The 21024-nt window shown below is 35.2% G+C and overlaps 2 protein-coding genes across 7 annotated transcripts in view; one reads left to right on the top strand and one right to left on the bottom strand.

The window, feature by feature from the left end:
- Positions 1-9500, top strand: part of LOC106084631 (probable cytochrome P450 49a1) — a 35974-nt gene extending 26474 nt beyond the window's left edge. For all 4 annotated transcript variants that reach the window (XM_059368794.1, XM_059368793.1, XM_059368792.1 and 1 more), the window contains 10 exons: positions 2738-2818; positions 2885-3001; positions 5416-5492; positions 5600-5795; positions 5885-6053; positions 6180-6349; positions 6417-6495; positions 6563-6668; positions 8600-8739; positions 9125-9500. In XM_059368794.1, the coding sequence (XP_059224777.1) occupies positions 2738-2818; positions 2885-3001; positions 5416-5492; positions 5600-5795; positions 5885-6053; positions 6180-6349; positions 6417-6495; positions 6563-6668; positions 8600-8739; positions 9125-9238 (1249 nt within the window). In that variant the 3' untranslated portion in view covers positions 9239-9500. The remainder of the gene's footprint in view (positions 1-2737; positions 2819-2884; positions 3002-5415; positions 5493-5599; positions 5796-5884; positions 6054-6179; positions 6350-6416; positions 6496-6562; positions 6669-8599; positions 8740-9124) is intronic.
- Positions 1-21024, bottom strand: part of LOC106084632 (G protein alpha o subunit) — a 162934-nt gene that overhangs the window by 45995 nt on the left and 95915 nt on the right. For all 3 annotated transcript variants that reach the window (XM_013248468.2, XM_013248470.2, XM_013248467.2), the window contains exons 3-4: positions 19737-19921; positions 14052-14212 (exon numbers count right to left, since the gene is read on the bottom strand). In XM_013248468.2, coding sequence (XP_013103922.1) covers positions 14052-14212; positions 19737-19921 — 346 coding nt within the window. The remainder of the gene's footprint in view (positions 1-14051; positions 14213-19736; positions 19922-21024) is intronic.

Raw genomic sequence — 21024 nt, 5'->3', positions numbered from 1 at the left:
GTGTTTTTGAAAATTATGGTAAGGGGGAAGGTGGAAAAGTTAAAACATAACACCGCAAACAACCGTAACGAAATTCCAATATTTTCTTTTTCTTTATTCAAAGGACCGATAGGTTGCCATAAAAAAGATAAATGCTGTATGATCAGTTCTGACCACTCTGCCCTCTTTCTGTTCATGTTGGCTTCTCTAAATTAGCGCCATCTACTGGCTGTTGGATCAACTAAATCCAATTGAACAGCCAGTAGATGGCGCCAATTTAAATTTTAGTGCTACTCTAGCATTAACGTTCGAATGTGTCATATGAGTGTTTTTCAAGCTTGCGCTCAACTGGGATAGCCTTGCCTCAAAAAGGCTTTGAGTTTTTTAAGCATATTTTTCGAAAAACTCTGGCTCTGCTAAACTGTCCTTCTCTTACTCCACTGTGTTTTGAGGTAAAAGAAGGACAAATGATGCAGACTTTGTTATAGCTAAGGTAAAAGTTAGGTGTAGCACCTAAATGATGCAGACGCTGTTTTAAGTAGTCTACATGCTGGTCGACTTATTCCATTCCTTACGCGTCTGTGACCGCCCCGATTGTAATTATCTTAGTAACCATTTGCCATTATAGGATCAGGGAGGCGAGAAAATATCCAAATCTGCCTTAGATACCGTCAAACTCTTGGGAGGATACAATGCAAATTTTCGCATGAACATTCCATTAAGAAACAGGGGCAAACTTCTCACATATCAATGAGTGTTGTCCGATTCAAGTTTAATGGTGATTTCGATTGTGAAAAAAAGTGCAGCATTTTTTCGAAATGTTGCACTGAGATCCAAATTTTGTATTCGATTCTCCAAAAAAGTGTAACCCCACCACCGGGTAAATGTTCGTTTGTAATGGTGTTGCCCACTGAAAGTGAAAATGCTGCATTTTCTACACCGTGGCTAGGCTAGGATGGAGAATGCCGCACTTTAAATCAGCTGCTATCATCTCATGTGCATGCCACCGTTCAAGGAAATTTTGGTTGAAAAGAAGAAGAAGAAAACAATTTGTAGAATGTTTGGCAAAATATTAAAAAGAAATACATAAAAAAAGGAAAAAGTAATCGCGTTTTATTTAGCTAACGGCATATTAGATGCATTGCTACATTTTACAGCATTATTTGGTTGAAATTACAATATACGGGCATATTAATATGTTCGATTGAAAATGTAAAAAGTGTAAAACTATGAGAGGGATAAGGCAGCATTCCCAAAATGTTGTCCCGTATAAGTGCAACATTAGTGTAACATTTTTTTTCAGAATCGAAATCACCATAAGTTTAATGATAAGGGGCCTCCTTTTTTTAGTCGAGACCGAATGGCGTGCCAGAATTCGAACCCAGGCGTTCAGCATCATAGGAGGAAATGCTTTCCTCTGCGCTACGGTGGCCTCCAAAGGATTCATAACCCCTATATGGATTAACATATCATAGTTCCTCACAGTTTGGCCCTTGCCTACAGTTAATAATTTTATTCCATTTAAAATTCCTCAAAAAAATTATTCCATTTAAAATTCCTCTGAAAACAAGTAACAACCAAATTTATTTAATTAAATAGTGCGAAAAAAATGTAAAAAAAATTGCCACTGGCATGGGGCATTTAACATAAAATATTCATACTCCCAACATTTTGTGGAGTTTTTTCTGATCTCGTTATTGTTGTATGATAAATTCGTACTACTGTTAGACGCCACTCGGTCTGCACGCAAACGAAATTTAATGAATGAATATTTGTTGTAGGTTTTGTTTTATACATCTGCATTGTTGTTGTAGCTGTAGATGTTGGGGCTTTCAAGGGGATTATTAAGCAAATCTATTAACCGCGATGTTTTATGAGTCTCGTTGTTGTTGTTGCTACTTTTATTATTTGACGCTCTCGGCTTTGTTGACATTAACGCCAACCACAACCACAATGACTTCGGCGACGGCGACGACGACGACGTTCAGTTGAGTTGATGTTGTGCGGTTTTTGTCATTCGCACACTCTTGGAAACATGCAAAAGCGTATCACAAAAAAAAAATTCCCATACACTTGCGTGTGTGTGTGTGTGTGTTTATAAGTTTACACTAATGCTAAAGTGTATTAAATGGATTACTTATTTCCAATGCGTTTTATTCCATACATTTTTCATGGGAAAAATACAGTGAAATTAGCAAGGAAAACTGCCAATGACTAAATGTCTCTCTCCTTCTCGCTTTCTCTCTCTCTATCTTTCTCACATAGATATGGGGTAGAGACCATAAATCACCGAGGGAACAGACTAAGTTTTGCCAAATTAACCAAATGATTAAAGAAATGTTCTGCTGCCGTTGTTGTTGTTGTTGAATTTACTGACCCTAATTTTTTAATTGGAAACAAAGCAAATGTTGTACCCCATCAACACCCATCATTCATTCATTCACTTGTGGAAACTTATGCGAATTATAAATGACATGAACAGCAACTTTCGGAAGTAGGTTTACAGGGACACACACGAACACACACACACACATAATTATTTATATAGTTTTGCAATGATTCATAATGAAAATTTGCAACACAGTTTATGTGTGTTTAGAGAGGCCAGTGAGAAGAGGGATGGTAGCAAGATGGTCATCTGGTTTTTGGTTTTTGTTTTAAATTAAAAGAAAATCGTTATTATGGATTTTTGTTTGTTTATTGAATAGTGAAATCTAAATTTAATTGTTTAAACATGTTTCCTTCTTCTTATTTTCAGACCCTCCATGCCCTCTTTAAGACGTTATAAGGGTATTTTGAGAAAAGATTTCTTCGGAGATGTAGCTGGTCTAATAGGCGTGTAAGTATTTGGAAATCTCTAGAAAATTCAAATCTCATAAACTTTTTATACTTTCTTAAATAAAAGCCATGGCAAAAGTTGGGAATCATTCCGGCAAGAGGTACAACAGATTCTTCTACAACCACAAACAGCAAGGAAATATATACCGCCTTTAAATGATATAGCCAGTGAATTTATGCAAAGGTAAGAATGAAAACAAGGAAAGAAAAACGAAGAAAAGGAAATTACTTTAATTCAGCCCAGCTGAATTGGGTTTTCTATAGGAAAACTTCAATTACGCTTAGATGAATTGGGTTTTCTATAGGAAAACTTCAATTCAGCCTAGCTGAATTGGGTTTTATATAGGAAAACTTCAATTCAGCCTAGCTGAATTGGGTTTTCTATAGGAAAACTTCAATTCAGCCTAGCTGAATTGGGTTTTCTATAGGAAAACTTCAACTCAGCCTAGCTGAATTAGGTTTTCTATAAGAAAACTTCAATTCAGCCTAACTGAATTGGGTTTTTATAGGAAAACTTCAATTCAGCCTAGCTGAATTGGGTTTTCTATAAGAAAATTTCAATTCAGCCTAACTGAATTGGGTTTTTATAGGAAAACTTCAATTCAGCCTAGCTGAATTGGGTTTTCTATAGGAAAACTTCAATTCAGCCTAGCTGAATTGGGTTTTCTATAGGAAAACTTCAATTCAGCCTAGCTGAATTGGGTTTTCTATAGGAAAACTTCAATTCAGCCTAGCTGAATTGGGTTTTCTATAAGAAAACCTCAATTCAGACTAGCTGAATTGGGTTTTCTAAAAGAAAACTTCAATTCAGCCTAGCTGAATTGGGTTTTCTATAAGAAAACTTCAATTCAGCCTAGCTGAATTGGGTTTTCTATAAGAAAACTTCAATTCAGCCTAACTGAATTGGGTTTTCTATAAGAAAACCTCAATTCAGACTAGCTGAATTGGGTTTTCTAAAAGAAAACTTCAATTCAGCCTAGCTGAATTGGGTTTTCTATAAGAAAACTTCAATTCAGCCTAGCTGAATTAGGTTTTCTATAAGAAAACTTCAATTCAGCCTAACTGAATTGGGTTTTTATAGGAAAACTTCAATTCAGCCTAGCTGAATTGGGTTTTCTATAAGAAAATTTCAATTCAGCCTAACTGAATTGGGTTTTTATAGGAAAACTTCAATTCAGCCTAGCTGAATTGGGTTTTCTATAGGAAAACTTCAATTCAGCCTAGCTGAATTGGGTTTTCTATAGGAAAACTTCAATTCAGCCTAGCTGAATTGGGTTTTCTATAGGAAAACTTCAATTCAGCCTAGCTGAATTGGGTATTCTATAGGAAAACTTCAATTCAGCCTAGCTGAATTGGGGTTTCTATGAAAAATTGGGGTTTCTATGAGAAAACTTCAATTCAGCCTAGCTGAATTGGGGTTTCTATAAGAAAACTTTAATTCAGCTTAGCTGAATTGGGTTTTCTATAAGAAAACTTCAATTCAGCCTAGCTGAATTGGGTTTTCTATTAGAAAACTTCAATTCAGCCTAGCTGAATTGGGTTTTCTATTAGAAAACTTTAATTCAGCCTAGATGAATTTGGTTTTCCATAAGAAAACTTCAACTCAGCCTAGCTGAATTGGGTTTTCTATAGGAAAACTTCAATTCAGCCTAGCTGAATTGGGTTTTCTATAGGAAAACTTCAATTTAGCCTAGCTGAATTGGGTTTTCTATAGGAAAACTTCAATTCAGCCTAGCTGAATTGGGTTTTCTATAGGAAAACTTCAATTCAGCCTAGCTGAATTGGGTTTTCTATAGGAAAACTTCAATTCAGCCTAGCTGAATTGGGTGTTCTATAGGAAAACTTCAATTCAGCCTAGCTGAATTGGGTTTTCTATAGGAAAACTTCAATTCAGCCTAGCTGAATTGGGTTTTCTATAGGAAAACTTCAATTCAGCCTAGCTGAATTGGGTTTTCTATAGGAAAACTTCAATTCAGCCTAGCTGAATTGGGTTTTCTATAGGAAAACTTCAATTCAGCCTAGCTGAATTGGGTTTTCTATAGGAAAACTTCAATTCAGCCTAGCTGAATTGGGTTTTCTATATGAAAACTTCAATTCAGCCTAGCTGAATTGGGTTTTCTATAGGAAAACTTCAATTCAGCCTAGCTGAATTGGGTTTTCAATCGGAAAACTTCAATTCAGCCTAGCTGAATTGGGTTTTCTATAGGAAAACTTCAATTCAGCCTAGCTGAATTGGGTTTTCTATAGGAAAACTTCAATTCAGCCTAGCTGAATTGGGTTTTCTATAGGAAAACTTCAATTCAGCCTAGCTGAATTGGGTTTTCTATAGGAAAACTTCAATTCAGCCTAGCTGAATTGGGTTTTCTATAGGAAAACTTTAATTCAGAAAACTTTAGTTACGTCATCTAACTAATTTATAATGCTTCGGTTTGTATTTACATTGAAATTAACTACGCACTTTATATTTTAAGAAAAGGATCTCATCAAATTTGCAATTTTATTACACAAGTCACTTAACATTCCGAGCCCCCCCACTGAATATTAATAAGTTTCAATAAATAAAAAGAATTGCAATTTGTTTTTTTTTTCTACTTACAGAATACATGAAATGCGTGATGAAAATGATGAATTGCCTGGTAATTTCCTGCACGAACTTTACAAATGGGCTTTGGAATGTAAGTATGTGTGTGTGTGTGCGTGTGTGCAGGATTGTGACACTCTTGGCATTTTCATTTTAAATCTACCCTTTCTCTGTTTTAAATGTCCCTTTCGCTTTTGATAGCCGTGGGTCGTGTAGCATTGGACACGCGCTTAGGATGCCTAACGCCCCAGGGTAATGATGAATCTCAGAAAATAATCAATTGTATTAACACATTCTTTTGGGCCGTACCTGAATTGGAATTGCGAATGCCATTATGGAGATTTTATCCTACAAAGGCTTATAAAAGTTTCATCAAAGCATTGGACGATTTCACCGAGTAAGTCCTTGTTTGCTTGATTAAGCAAAAAGTGAACGAAATGTAAGAACTTCCATATCCAAAATTGAAATTGAATGAAATTCTCATAGAATATGCATGAGGAACATAAGTCGCACCATGGACACAGCGGAAGCATGCAGTACGCAGAACAGATCGGAAGCGGACATCAGCATTGTGGAGCGAATTGTGCGCAAAACAGGCAATCGAAAATTGGCAGCCGTTTTGGCCTTGGATCTTTTTTTGGTGGGTGTGGACACGGTAAGTGGCAATGATGAATAAAATGTGAATGAAATTCCCAAAAAGGAAATGAAAATGAAAATAAAAATTGTTACTTGTCTTTATCGATTGACTGGCTACACAAAAAAAAAAAAAAAAAACAAACAGACCTCAGTGGCAGTCTCCTCCACCATCTACCAGTTGGCCAAAAATCCTGAGAAGCAGCAAAAGCTCTTCCAAGAATTGCAACGCTTGTTTCCCACACACGAAGCGGAAATTAATCAAAATGTCCTTGAACAGATACCATATTTAAGGGCATGTGTCAAGGAGACCTTAAGGTAGGTTTTACTGAGTATGAAGTGGTGCTTTACATCAATAGTTAATGCTTACCTCTGCCTTTTACAGAATGTATCCGGTGGTCATTGCCAATGGACGCAGTTTACAATCGGATGCCGTTATTAATGGCTACCACATACCAAAGGGCGTAAGCACATACATAAAATTAAATGTTTTATAGTTAAAGTGGGGTTTCATGCCATGTTCATTTACAGACAAACGTCATCTTTCCCCACTTAGTGGTATCGAATGATCCCACATATTTCCCTGAACCTAAATCATTTTTACCGGAACGTTGGCTTAAGCAAAGCGAAATAAACAGTAAGTATAAATAGCAATTCAGGCAAAGACCCTAGATATAAAGAAACTCCTAATCAGCTGGGCTAAGTTAAGGTTTTCCTATAGGAAAACTCAAGGTTTTCCTTAGAAAATCTTAAATTTAGCCTAGCTGAACAAGGTTTTCCTTAGGAAAACTTTAATTCAGCCTGGCTGAATAAGGTTTTCCTTAGGAAAACTTTAATTCAGCCTGGCTGAATAAGGTTTGCCTTAGGAAAACTTTAATTCAGCCTGGCTGAATAAGGTTTGCCTTAGGAAAACTTTAATTCAGCCTTGCTGAATAAGGTTTGCCTTAGGGAAACTTTAATTCAGCCTGGCTGAATAAGGTTTGCCTTAGGAAAACTTTAATTCAGCCTGGCTGAATAAGGTTTGCCTTAGGAAAACTTTAATTCAGCCTGGCTGAATAAGGTTTGCCTTAGGAAAACTTTAATTCAGCCTGGCTGAATAAGGTTTGCCTTAGGAAAACTTTAATTCAGCCTGGCTGAATAAGGTTTGCCTTAGGAAAATTTTAATTCAGCCTGGCTGAATAAGGTTTGCCTTAGGAAAACTTTAATTCAGCCTGGCTGAATAAGGTTTTCCTTAGGAAAACTTTAATTCAGCCTGGCTGAATAAGGTTTTCCTAAGGAAAACTTTAATTCAGCCTGGCTGAATAAGGTTTTCCTAAGGAAAACTTTAATTCAGCCTGGCTGAATAAGGTTTTCCTAAGGAAAACTTTAATTAAGCCTGGCTGAATAAGGTTTTCCTAAGGAAAACTTTAATTCAGCCTGGCTGAATAAGGTTTTCCTTAGGAAAACTTTAATTCAGCCTGGCTGAATAAGGTTTTCCTTAGGAAAACTTTAATTCAGCCTGGCTGAATAAGGTTTTCCTTAGGAAAACTTTAATTCAGCCTGGCTGAATAAGGTTTTCCTAAGGAAAACTTTAATTCAGCCTGGCTGAATAAGGTTTTCCTAACGAAAACTTTAATTAAGCCTGTCTGAATAAGGTTTTCCTAAGGAAAAATTTAATTCAGCCTGGCTGAATAAGGTTTTCCTTAGGAAAACTTTAATTCAGCCTGGCTGAATAAGGTTTTCCTTAGGAAAACTTTAATTCAGCCTGGCTGAATAAGGTTTTCCTTAGGAAAACTTTAATTCAGCCTGGCTGAATAAGGTTTTCCTTAGGAAAACTTTAATTCAGCCTGGCTGAATAAGGTTTTCCTTAGGAAAACTTTAATTCAGCCTGGCTGAATAAGGTTTTCCTTAGGAAAACTTTAATTCAGCCTGGCTGAATAAGGTTTTCCTTAGGAAAACTTTAATTCAGCCTGGCTGAATAAGGTTTTCCTTAGGAAAACTTTAATTCAGCCTGGCTGAATAAGGTTTTCCTTAGGAAAACTTTAATTCAGCCTGGCTGAATAAGGTTTTCCTTAGGAAAACTTTAATTCAGCCTGGCTGAATAAGGTTTTCCTTAGGAAAACTTTAATTCAGCCTGGCTGAATAAGGTTTTCCTTAGGAAAACTTTAATTCAGCCTGGCTGAATAAGGTTTTCCTTAGGAAAACTTTAATTCAGCCTGGCTGAATAAGGAAACCTTTAATTCAGCTTGGTTGAATAAAAGTTTTGCTATGAAAATCCTTAATGCTGCCATGTAGACTATACAGTTTTTTTACATAGAAACTCTTATTCATCCAAGCGGTGCTGTCTGGTTCTACAGTTTCTTTGGCTTTTAACTAGTTAAGCAATTTCCTGTATAGACTCCTCTGGCAGTATATACAAAAGCTTCCCTTGAAATCCTTTACGAAACCTGCTTATGCTGCTGTACTTTTGTTTCTGTCCCTTATGCGGAAGATCTTCTTGTTGTCGAAACACAAGCAACAAAGTTTACAAACAAATAGTCAACTTTTTCATTCCATTTTTGCTGTTTCTCTTTCCCCTCTATCTCTTAGATGACAATCCGAATGCAAATAGATGTCCACATGATGGCCACAAAATTCATCCCTTTGTAAGTTTGCCATTTGGCTATGGGCGTCGCATGTGTGTCGGACGACGTTTTGCGGAAATCGAATTACACACTCTACTGGCAAAGGTAAGTAAAATCCCATTTGGCTTAGGGTCATGGTGGGAGCATTTAGGACCTCACAATGAGTATGATGAAGGCTGGATGAAGCAAGAGAGAGAGGGAGAGGTATAGAAAAAATATCATCCTCTTTGTATTTTCCATTTTCATTTCCATGCCAATGCAATTCATTCAAGCATCATAGAACATTCGACAACAGATTTACACAACATTGAGATTTTAATTCTGACAAACAAAGCGAGGACATGAACCATAAGGTGGTGGGGGGACAAGGCTTTTTGTAAGGCATGAGCCAGCCTTGTGTCCTTTATGTCTTGTTCTTTTCATTTTTCCTCTTGTAAAAATAAAATGAAAAACGAAATAACTGTTTGTTTATTTATTTGTCTCACTGCAGATATTCCGCAAATACAAAGTGGAATACAATCATGGCGAACTGGAGTATAAAGTCAACTCAACCTATATTCCCGAATCACCGTTGAATTTTAAATTAACTGTCAGAGATGAATAAAATTTACAGGGCCCCAGATACAGCACTTACACGAGCAGCTGCACACGACTGCCAACACAATTTGAGTTGATGCAAAGGATGTGGACACATGAAGCCAATGCGATGATATGGATGTGTTGCCATCTCACATCCTCACAAAAAAAAAACGAGTATTTAAAACACATAATTTAAAAAAGAACATTTTGTATCATAAATAATTTATATATGTACATATAAAGAAAACCATTACCAAATACATTGAAGATATATGCAGATCATTAAACGTCAAATATGTTTGCCATTCACACGATGTGTCATATACACGTGCCAGCAGAGGTTTGAATATTAAATATTAGAAGTTCATTTGGGCATTTTGAAGGGCGATCATTGCAATGCTATTATTAATCATATTTTGTAATATATAGCTTTTATATTGACAGAAAGTTATGGGGCCTGCACACTTACTGACTGTATGAAATATGCATGCCTCACTAAGGAGAATTAAGAATGCCTCCCTCTATGGGCGAATAGCGCTGTCCACAAACAGAATGACATATTTGAAGATGGAAATAATATGGATAACCTTGAAATAGATATCAAGGGAGACTTCATTAGCATAACTCCTGTGTGGTTCAAAGACCCCTATGGCAGGGTACAATATACGGTGTGTGGGTACAATTTGCACGAAATGCTTTGGTCTATTGCTGATATAGTATCAAAAGTGAATGAATTCCAAAACCCGTGTAGGCACACAATTTATAATGTCATAGTATAAGTAGGAGCGACATCAATTGTTCTTCAACAACAATATACATAAAGCGCCATCTACAAGATTCGGCTAAACCACGTAACATGTTAACAATGTTATTTTGATATCTCATTGTCAGAATGATATTTTGATGTCTTATTGGCAGAGGCTTCTCAATCGTATATCTTTCAAAGTGATAAAACGTGATTACAAGTTCTAGTAAAGATGTGTGTAAAATTTAGCAGCTTAATTTATAAAGAAAGTACGTCTTCTCTAAATTTGGCTTAAATTAAGGATAACTTTTTGGTTACATTCATATACCAAATCAGGAAAGAAGTTTTAGATGTAACGCTCATAAAAAGCAGAAACTAAGTCAAAGTCCCAAACTGAAACATCTCCACCAAGTGCTCTTTTTCGGACCTCTACCGGATAGGTTGAGCACGAATTAGGAATTCTGAGAAACACTAAACAGAAACATCCGAGAAACACTAACTAAGATAAGTTGGGGGAATGTATGCAGAGGCTTGGGTCCGCTGGGCCCCTATATCTGATGCTAGGGAACTGGAGTCCGCAGTTAGTCTTGTTACCGAGTGCCTGAATGAGGCCTTTTGGAAGGCATGCTAAGAACGAGTATCTCCGCGTAGGACACCCCAGTCGTGGTGGATAGCAGAGTAAAAACCGATACATAATGAGCGCGTTGAGCTTTGTTTTTGAGCGTCGCAATGCAAAAATGCAACTCTGGGCACAAATTGCACAAAAGCAGTGCTTAAAAGTTAAAAAAATTCAATTTTGGCAGAGGTCGAACAAACCAGTCGAGGTGGACAGCAAAAAATAGGCCGAATATAATGAGCGCGTTGATCTCTGTTTTTGAGCGTCGCGTTGCAACTCCCACAAAAGCAACGCGGAAAATTTAAAAAATATTCTACTTTAACACATAAAAGCAAGCGTCATTCTGCGCTGCCACAAGTAGTGTTTTTAGTCGTCAAAATTAAAGCTTGTTGAACTTTGGCGAGCTGAGATTTTGACAGTTGATTGCAGAGTTGCATTTTTCAACGCGACGCTTCTCAACACCCTCATTCTGTTTAGGCCTTTAATGTTACTCAAGAGGGAAAGAAGCAGGCTTTTTTACAAGGCGAAAAGAGAGAAGACAGCAGAGGGCTGGGGGGAGAATCATAGAGATCTCGACAGAAGGAAAGGAAAGGAAAAGAGAAATGGTTTCATCGTCGGATCCCTATTCGTTAGGCCGTACTAAATCTCCCGTACCTGCACTGCCTAATGATCCAAAATTATGATTTTTCCTATCCTAGTCTTTCAAATCTCGAGTAAATGGACTTATTGGGAGTAGGTGATGGTCTCTAGTCGGCTCCCTGTTCGTTAGGCTGCATTGAGTTCCCTGTCACTGTACTGTCTGATGTTTCAATATTAGGATCTTAGTCTTTCGAACCTTGTAAGAGTCGGCGATGGTTTCATCCCTATCCCTATTCGTTAGGCTGTATTGAGTCTCCCGTCCCTGCACTGCCTGATCTTCCCATATTTCGATCCAGTCTGTTCATTAGGCTGTATTGAGTCTCCCGTCCCTGCGCTGCCTGATGTTTAAATTTTAGAATCTTTGCATATTCTAGTCTTCCCAATATTGAGAAAGTCGGCCATTGTCGGCCCCTGTTTGTAAGGCGCTATTGAAACTCCTGCCACTGCACTGCCTGCCAATATGAGGATCTTTGCCCATCCTAGTTTTTCCAATCTTGGAAAAGACAGTCTTGCTTCCGTAGAACACCCTGCTTCTAGTCTTAGCCAAACTTGTCATGGAGATTTGATCAATGACCGCTAAAAGGAGATTTCCTCCCTACTCCTCCTCTCTGTGCAGACCGACCAAATCTTGGTTTTGTTTGTCTACGAATCCCAAAATGAGTTCCGTCGCGAATTTGCTGCCCCATCCCGTGATGAAGACCGTCGCCTTGGAGAGCTGAGGGATTTCCATTTTTACCACCGGTGAGCTATGAGCTCTGGTTGTGCGCTTGAAGCTGACTCTCGACTCGAGAGGTGAGGGAAGGACTTACGTTGCAGAACTTTAGTGGGGCCCAACATATACCTCAAGGGCGTAGATCGAGAGGGTTTCTCCACGAAGCACTACGAGAATTCGAGATGTTTCTCTAACTGGGTTCGTTGGGAAGTAGGTGTTAAAATTGTGGCAATTCGTCATCTCGAGCGACAAACCCTTTATAAAAGTGATAGGGGACAAGAACTGGGACCGGTCCCTATCACCAGAGGAACTATCCCCTGACAGGTTTGGGACCTATATCATTTCTCGTTGGGTATTTTTTATATCAATTTCGAAAATCGCATCATATTTTTAGCCTATATACTAAGTTTGCCCCTGTTCCTTAGTGGAATGTTCATGGACAAAATTTGCATATTCTAAAACTAACGCTCATCCAAAATTTCTACATTTAAGATTGAGCCATTTTGGCTAGGCGATAATCAGTCATCTACGCTTTTTTGGAGCATTAAGCCATTCGCCTTTTAAAAGTTTAACTCGTTTCAATTTTATGTTCAGGCTAAGGTGTTGAAGGAACTAGTTCGATTGTATGGGTCACTTTAGTTTATCACATCAGTCTATCCTTTTCGTTCCCCAACTCTGTAACCTTATATAAGCTTAATATTGCGGTTTGCTTCGTTTACTCGTCGCCGCTTTTTTATTGTGCCAATCAGCTGTGCGAACAGTTGCCAAATGAAGATGTGGCAGCACTGCGATTATGACACTGTTGCCACACGTATACCTAAATGAAATCATGTGAATGTTATACTTTATAATAAAATTAAGTTTTTATTTACGTCAACGTAAATAAGTTGTAAGGCCTGCAAAAGTTGTTAGGCCTTTTTACATGTAGCCTTCTAAAGTCGGATTTAGGGACATGGTGGTGTAAGCCGCCTCTTGCTAAAATTGTACATTTCAAACCATTTTAAATCATATTGCCTTGAAGTTGTAGGTTCGCATTTTTCATTTATGTTCATGGTTTTCAAAAAGCTATCGAATTTATCTTGTTAAGTTTCAATTTTATGTTGTTTTTTTTTTGACTTGTGAGTTAAAATTTATAAAATGGTAAACTTAACCATTCCCCTACATTTAATTTCTAATCAAAAAGAGTAAATATCCATTAAGATTTTCATACGTTTGTTGTTGTTTTTTTAATAGCTATTTTTAGATGTTTTCATGTTAGGCTTATCTATCATACAAATCGATATTTTGAAACCTTGAACACAAAAAAATAAAACTCACTCTAAAGGCTGGTATTATGTTCGCTTTTCGCGAAATTTGTTAGTGATTACTTTTTTTTGATAATAGATTTTGAAGCAAAAAAACTTGCTGATTTCATTCCGTAAGCCAATCCGCAATAACTTATGAAACAATTGTAATAAAAGTATTATGTTTCCATTGAGATTTTTGTAGTATTTCCAAAAAACTTTTCAACTGTGTTAAACGAACATAGTACCCCAGCCATAACATAGAAGAGAAAGCTTGTCAAATTACTCTCTTTGCTTTTGTTTTTCCATGGCAATCTCTTTTAATATCACCTGGCAGTGGCAGCCATTAAATCACAAAGTGTGCAAACCTCATCACAATTGATGTTATTGATGTTATTGTTGTTGTTGCTGTTGTTATATCTTAATCTAAGACATTTTACATATCTGCGAGAGTCATCACACATTACACACTCTTGCTGCTGCTGCTGCAGCAAACGAACGCAAGGCACCACTCGATTTGTTTTTTTTTTTTTTTTTTTGGCTTTATTGGCCATTGTTGTTATTGTTGTCATAGGCAACAAACAAAAAGTTGAACGTATTTGAAGTTCAACACTTCTGTTTTATCGTCAAATTTTGATCACAAATTGCCATGGAATTACCCAATGAACCTTGACACAATACCTCCATGGGAACAAAGACATAATGTGTGTGTATATGACCACCGCGTAAGTGTGTGAGTGTGTGTGTGTTTGTCCGACAATAAAAACAAAAGAATTTGCCGTTATGTGTGGTAATAGAAAGAGAGGGCGGCAGTGTTGATGTTATAGGGTTGGGGGTACTTACTATTTAGCAGAATCGTTTAATTGATATTCGTTGCTACGCGAGAAGCACTCTTGAACACCGGCATCTTGCCATAGCCGTTTCATGGCAGCTAAAAGTTCCTCTGAGAAGGGTTCAGTGTCGTGCATACGTGAACACACATCAAATACCATTTTGGAATCATTCTGAAAGAAAATGAAAGCAGAGAAAATAAGACCACATATAAGTAAAAAAGAAGAAGAAGAAGAAAATTAAATCATAAAGCATAATCTCCATACAGTTAGTCATTTTATCATCTATCTAATAAATACCCAATAAATTCCCACGCATTTGGTACTCATTTACTGGGTAAATACAATATCCACTGTGTAGGAATTTATTGGGTAGATTAGAAACACAAAGAGGTGAAGTTTGTTTTTTATTGGGCTTGGCCCCAAACAATGATAAAATTATGGGCTATATGGTACCCATATTAAAGGAAATTTTGCGCAGAACAAAAATATATGGGAAAAAAAGTAAATGAATTTGTGACTCATAAGATTGTTGACCATCAAGGCCTTAGAAGTTTCCTAGTGTGAATGGCATCTATCTGAGGAAGAAAAGTTAGCTGGGATTGTTTTGTGCTTGTGTTATACATTTTTGCAAAAGCTCGTAGAAAGCAGTCAAGATCTACTTCCCTGGCTGATGCACTGGCTATACTCAGCGGTTGTGCGATCTGCTCAGTGTAAGTATTGCGACCTGGTTAATGTTGTTGTAACCACATTTGTATGTGGAGGTGGCGATCCTCGTCTACCTCCTATAGGTGAGAATGCTCGTTCCGGTCCTTAAGACCGATTGCCGCGTGAACATTATGGCCATTGGTAATTTAAAGGCTCCAATAACTCGCCTTGTCATATGGAGCATGATAGGCACCAAAGCCCTGCCCAAAACCTTTCATTGGTGATTGTCTTTGCTGAACTCGTGAATACTGAAACCACATGATGTTGTATTTCAAGCTTACTGAGGAGCAAGACACTGAAGATGGAGTAAAAAGAAGAAGTTGCTGATGGGAGGAAAATCTTGAAAACAACCATCATTCAGTACTTGGGAGTATTTTTATCTCGAATTCATAGCCGCTACAGTGAGTTATGAGAAATTACTCGCTGTATATGAAAGCGTCTCGCTGTGATTTTCAAATCGTTTGCAAACTGTTTGTTTTCTCATATAAAAACCAGTAAGGAAAGGTAAAAGTCGGACGGAGCCGACTTTATAATATCCTACCCCTACACTACAGGTACAAAGTGGGGCTATATCTAACCTCAACCAATTTTGATGGATTTTGACGGAAGTTTTCAGATGGGTTCAAATCTCCAGCAAATATGTTCAAACTGTAATAACTACGATTGACAAATGACAACGTTATTGCAAATTAGCCAAAATCTGAAGAACATATATAGGGGAGCTACATATAAATCTGAACCGATTTTGACCCAACTTTTTAGATATTGTGGTAGGCATCGAGGACCCTAAAAGTGAAAATCGGGCGAAATACATATATGGCAGCTATTTATAAATCTGAACCGATTTCTATGAAATTCACCAGTAATGTCGAGAGTTATAAGAAAATCCCTCCTGCCAAATTTCGAGAAAATCGGTTAACAAATGACCATTTTATTGCATTATTACTTCAAATCGGACGAACAGATATATATGAGAGCTATATCTTAATCTAAATCGATTTTGACCAAATTTTTTTAGATATTGTGGTAGGCATCGAGGAAAAAGTTGTGCACAATTTTGGCAAGATTGGTCAATAAATGCGCTTGCAGTGACCATAAATGTGAAAATCGGGCGATATATATACATATATATATATATATATCAGCTATATCTAAATCTGAACCGATTTCTATGAAATTCACCAGTAATGTCGAGAGTCATAAGAACATCTTTCCTGCCAAATTTCGAGAGAGTAAGTTAAGAAATTACCACTTTATTGTAATATTTATCAAAATCGAAAGAATCTATACATGGGAGCTATATCTTAGTCTGAACCGATTTCGTGCAAACTTTATAGATATGGTGGTGGAAAGCGAGGAAAGCATTGTAGAAAATTTTGGCAAGATTGGTCAATAAATGCGCTTGCAGTGACCATAAATGTGAAAATCGGGCGATATATATATATATATATATGACAGCTATATCTAAATCTGAACCGATTTCTATGAAATTCGCCAGTAATGTCGAGAGTTATAAGCAAATCCTTCCTGCCAAATTTCGAGAGAATCGGTTAACAAATGACCTTTTTATTGCATTATTACTTCAAACCGGACGAACAGATATATATGAGAGCTATATCTAAATCTGAACCGATTTGGAGCAAACTTCACAGATATTTTAAAAGTCGTCGAGGAAAGCGTGCCACAAAGTTTTGGGAAGATTGGTCAATAAATGCGATTGCAGTGGCTCTAGGAGTGAAATTCGGGCGATATATACATATGAGAGCTATATCTAAATCTGAACCGATTTCTACGAAATTCGTCAGCAATATCAAGAGTCATAGGAAAATCTTTCCTGTCAAATTTCGTGTGAATCTGTTAACAAATCAACATTTTATTGCATTATTACTGCAAATCGGACGAACATATATATGCGAGCTATATCTACATATGAACCGATTTTTTCCAATTTCAAAAGGCTTCGTCTCTAGGCCGAAAAACATGCCTGTGCCAAATTTGAAGACGATCGGATGAAAACTGCGACCTGTAGTATGTACACAAATTAACATGGACGTACAGACGGACATAGCTAAATCGAATCAGAAATTGATTCTGAGTCGACCGGTATACTTATCAATGGGTCTATCTCTCTTCCTTCTGGGTGTTATAAACAAATTCTCTAAATTCGTACTACGAAAGCAGTCGACAAGAAAAATAGTACTTTATCTGAAGCAGTCATTGAAATCCGAAACAATCTTTCTTTTTGCTGGAAGGCTCATTTTATGCTTTCACTCATCTCGTTACTTGGTGTCTTTTTTATCAGTTTTACTCAGTTCTCAATTGTCTCATACAATGTTGTCTGTTCAAACAAAGAGTTCAGTTCTTGAAATACTCTATGATTGTTAACAAGTGTGTCTTGAAAACAGAAATTAATGGTCTTGCGCAAATCTTTGATAGGCACTCAGTATTTAAGCAAGAGCCGGTGCCAGCTGGCCTCTGACTGAAACTCTCCACCCGATACCGCTGATTGTCCGCGACTGCGGTTGCAATTGCCCCATATAGGGAACATCTCTCTATCCGTAACCTATGGACGCGCCTGCTAGCTCCCATCTGAGCTTCTCGTAATGACGATGAACACCACACAAATCGGAGCAGAGAATTCCAACCCGTGTGCGGCTCATAGTCATCTCGTGACCTGGTACAGAGCACATGCCCATATTGATATGAATCCCATATTGATATGAAGTTCAAATTAACTGTTTGGAGGAGTTTTGCGGTTAGGCAACTTCTAGGGTACTTGAACCCAACTTTAGTACCGTTTTTCGTATTCTACTCTTCAATACCTTTTATTTGATACCCATATTGTCATATCGGTCCACTTTTGATTTAGGGTAGTGTTTTTGGGGTAACGGGGGAGGGTCCGCCCTCTTCCAAAATCAATAAATTATAAAGCCTGTTCCTCCCTCCTGCCCGTATCAACAATCTTCTCCCGAATACCTTTCATTTGAGTCCCATATTGTCTCGATCGGTAAACTTTTATTGGGTAGTATTTTTGGGGTAAGGGGGAGGCTTATATAGCTTATGTTTCCTACCAGACCAACCTACACAATTTGTGAAAATTTTATCGTAATCGGTTCAGCCGTTTTTGAGTCTATATGGAACAAATCCGATAAAAAAACAAACGCAAATCATCATTTCATTTTTTAGCAAATTTTGAAAAAATTTTATTATTATAAAATTTTTTGTAAAATTTGTATTTCTATAGAAACTCTAGTCAAAAATTTGTTTGTGTAAAAATTTTATTTTTATAGAAAATTTTGTCAAAATTTTAATTTTATAGAAAATTTTGTCAAATTTTTATTTTTATAGAAAATTTTGTCAAAATTTTATTTTTATAGAAAATTTTGTCAAAATTTTATTTTTATAGAAAATTTTGTCAAAATTTTATTTCTATAGAAAATTTTGTCAAAATTTTATTTCTATAGAAAATTTTGTCAAAATTTTATTTCTATAGAAAATGTTGTCAAAATTTTATTTTTATAGAAAATTTTTTCAACGTTTTATTTCTATAGAAAATTTGTCAAAATTTTATTTCTATAGAAAATTTTGTCAAAATTTTATTTTTATAGAAAATTTTGTCAAAATTTTTTTCTATAGAAAATTTTGTCAACATTTTTTTCTATAGAAAATTTTGTGAAAATTTTTTTCTATAGAAAATTTTGTCAAAATTTTCTCCTATAGAAAATTTTGTCAAAATTTTATTTGTTTAGAAACTCTTGTCAAAAATTTGTTTGTATAAAAATGTTGTGAATTTTTTTTTTTTTATTTCTATAGAAAATTTTGTCAAAATTTGATATATTAGGAAATTTTGCAAAATTTTATTTTTTAGAAAATGTCAATATTTTATTTTTATAGTAAATGTCAAAATTTTATTCTTATAGAAAATTTTGTCAAAATTTTATTTCTATAGAAAGTTTTGTCAACATTTTTTTTCTGTAGAAAAATTTGTCAACATTTTTTTTAGAATTTTTTTTAGAAAATTTTTTCGAAATTTTTTATATAGAATTTTTTTTTTTAAATTTTTCTTTTGTTATTGAAAATTTTTCAAAATTTTATTTTTAAAGAAAATTTTGCCAAAATTTTATTTCTAAATAAAATTTTGTCAATTTTTTTTTGTTATTGAAAATTTTTTCAAAATTTTACTACGTAAGAAATTTTGGGCAAAATTTTATTTCTATAGGAAATTTTGTCAAAATTTTATTTTTATAGAAAATTTTGTCAAAATTTTATTTCTATAGAAAATTTTGTCAAAATTTTATTTCTATAGAAAATTTTGTCAAAATTTTATTTCTATAGAAAATTTTGTCAAAATTTTATTTCTATAGAAAATTTTGTCAAAATTTAATTTCTATAGAAAAATTTGTCAAAATTTAATTTCTATAGAAAATTTTGTCAAAATTTAATTTCTATAGAAAAATTTGTCAAAATTTTATTTCTATAGAAAGTTTTGTCAAAATTTTATTTCTATAGAAAGTTTTTTTTGAAATTTTTTATAGAAAATTTTTTTGAATTTTTTTTGTTATTGAAAATTTTTTCAAAATTTTAATTCGTAAGAAAATTTGGTCAAAATTTTATTTCTATAGAAAATTTTTTCAAAGTTTTATTTCTTTAGAAAAATTTGTCAACATTTTTTTTATAGAATTTTTTTTTTGTTATTGAACATTTTTTTTGAAATTTTATTACGAAAGAAAATTGTTATTTGTTTTTTAATTTATGTTTTGTTTTTTACATTTTTATTTTTTTTGCTTTTTTTTTGCAAACAAAAATTCTTAAAAAAATTGGTTGTTTTTCGAAACACTGTGCCTACTTTTATGTTACTTTTGACCTACTATTACTTTAGATTGCCATGAATCCTTATGTGGTTACTTTGTTTTTATATGCATGTATGTACGATAAGGGTTTATCTAGGTTGTTGTTGTTGTTGTGTGTAGTGTATGGTTGTTGCACTTACCTCTCTTTCATTATTACTAAACTGAATACTAAGATTTGGCATTGCTCTAAGTATTGCAACTAATGATTGTATTGTGTTGCTGTAAACAACCGGTCTATACTGTTTGAAGTCCTCAGGAGTGAACCCACTTTCGTGGATAATTTTCATTTGTTTAACAATTGTACTTTTGCCCGATTCACCAGCCCCTGAAAATGAATAAAATTGAGAAAAATTTTTAATTAATTTTCGTGTAATGTAAACAAAAGAGAAAAATATTTTATTAAAAAGTTATACAAAAACAAGTGAAATTTATTTTGTTCTTAACATACAGAAACATAAGAAAAGTCATTTGGGTTTTGCTTCTTTTATTTATGTAGGCGCATTCTTTTTCTTTCTTTGTATGCCCATTTTGTTTTTTTTTTGTTTTTTGCTCCTATTCATGTTTTCAACAACAAAAACATTAAAATTTTTGTTAACACTTTTTTTTTTTCATTTTCGAATGAGTGAAAGGCTGACTGACTGACGAATAATGCCTGCCTAGCTGGCTGCTTAAGGGGTGGGGTGGCATGAATGCATGAATGAATGACTAAATGACATGGATGAGATGGATGAAGAAGCAACATCTTGGGCATAGTGAAGCGTTTTTGTTTTTCTTCTTCTGCTCAATGGATGCCATACATAGAGTGGCCTAATGGCTTTTGAAGTGCCAAATACTTGAAGTGGGCCATTGATAGAGGCGGCAGTCTTTCTACAAAATTCAAATTTACAGTGCCACCTTGCCAATGCGCGTGTGTGTGTGTGTATGTGTTTATCTATGCCTATGCCTATGCCAGCCCATAACAACCCTGGAGATCTCTATGAGCTACACAGATAATTTTTTGTGTAAAATTAAAACAATTTCTTCCAATCTTAAGTAGAAATCTGTGTTGTAAACAATGAGAAGGAGAAAAAAAACAATAAGGAAAAAAAAAAACATTTTTCTTGGTAAACAAATTGTAAAGGCATGTGGGTATGTGGGCAAATAGTTTGGAAAAAATATTCATATTCAAATTCAAATTCAAAAACAAAAACACAACAAATAACAGTAATGGTTGGTTTGAACAACAAAAAGACATAATAAATTTGTACAATTTCAATTCTTAACTTAGGAATTTTTTTAAAAATGTTTATAATGCAAACAAAAGCTGCCAATTATCCTTTCATGACTTCTTTAAAGTTCATTGAATGACACGAAAAGTCACGACAATGACCTTCTTTAAATTACATCCCAACTTGGCCCTTTTTACATTTGCGTATAAAATAATTAATT

This window comes from Stomoxys calcitrans, chromosome 5, assembly GCF_963082655.1.
Source record: "Stomoxys calcitrans chromosome 5, idStoCalc2.1, whole genome shotgun sequence".
NCBI lineage: Eukaryota > Metazoa > Arthropoda > Insecta > Diptera > Muscidae > Stomoxys > Stomoxys calcitrans.
Note: the sequence above shows the minus strand (reverse complement) of the source record. Positions and strands in the feature narration are given on the sequence as shown.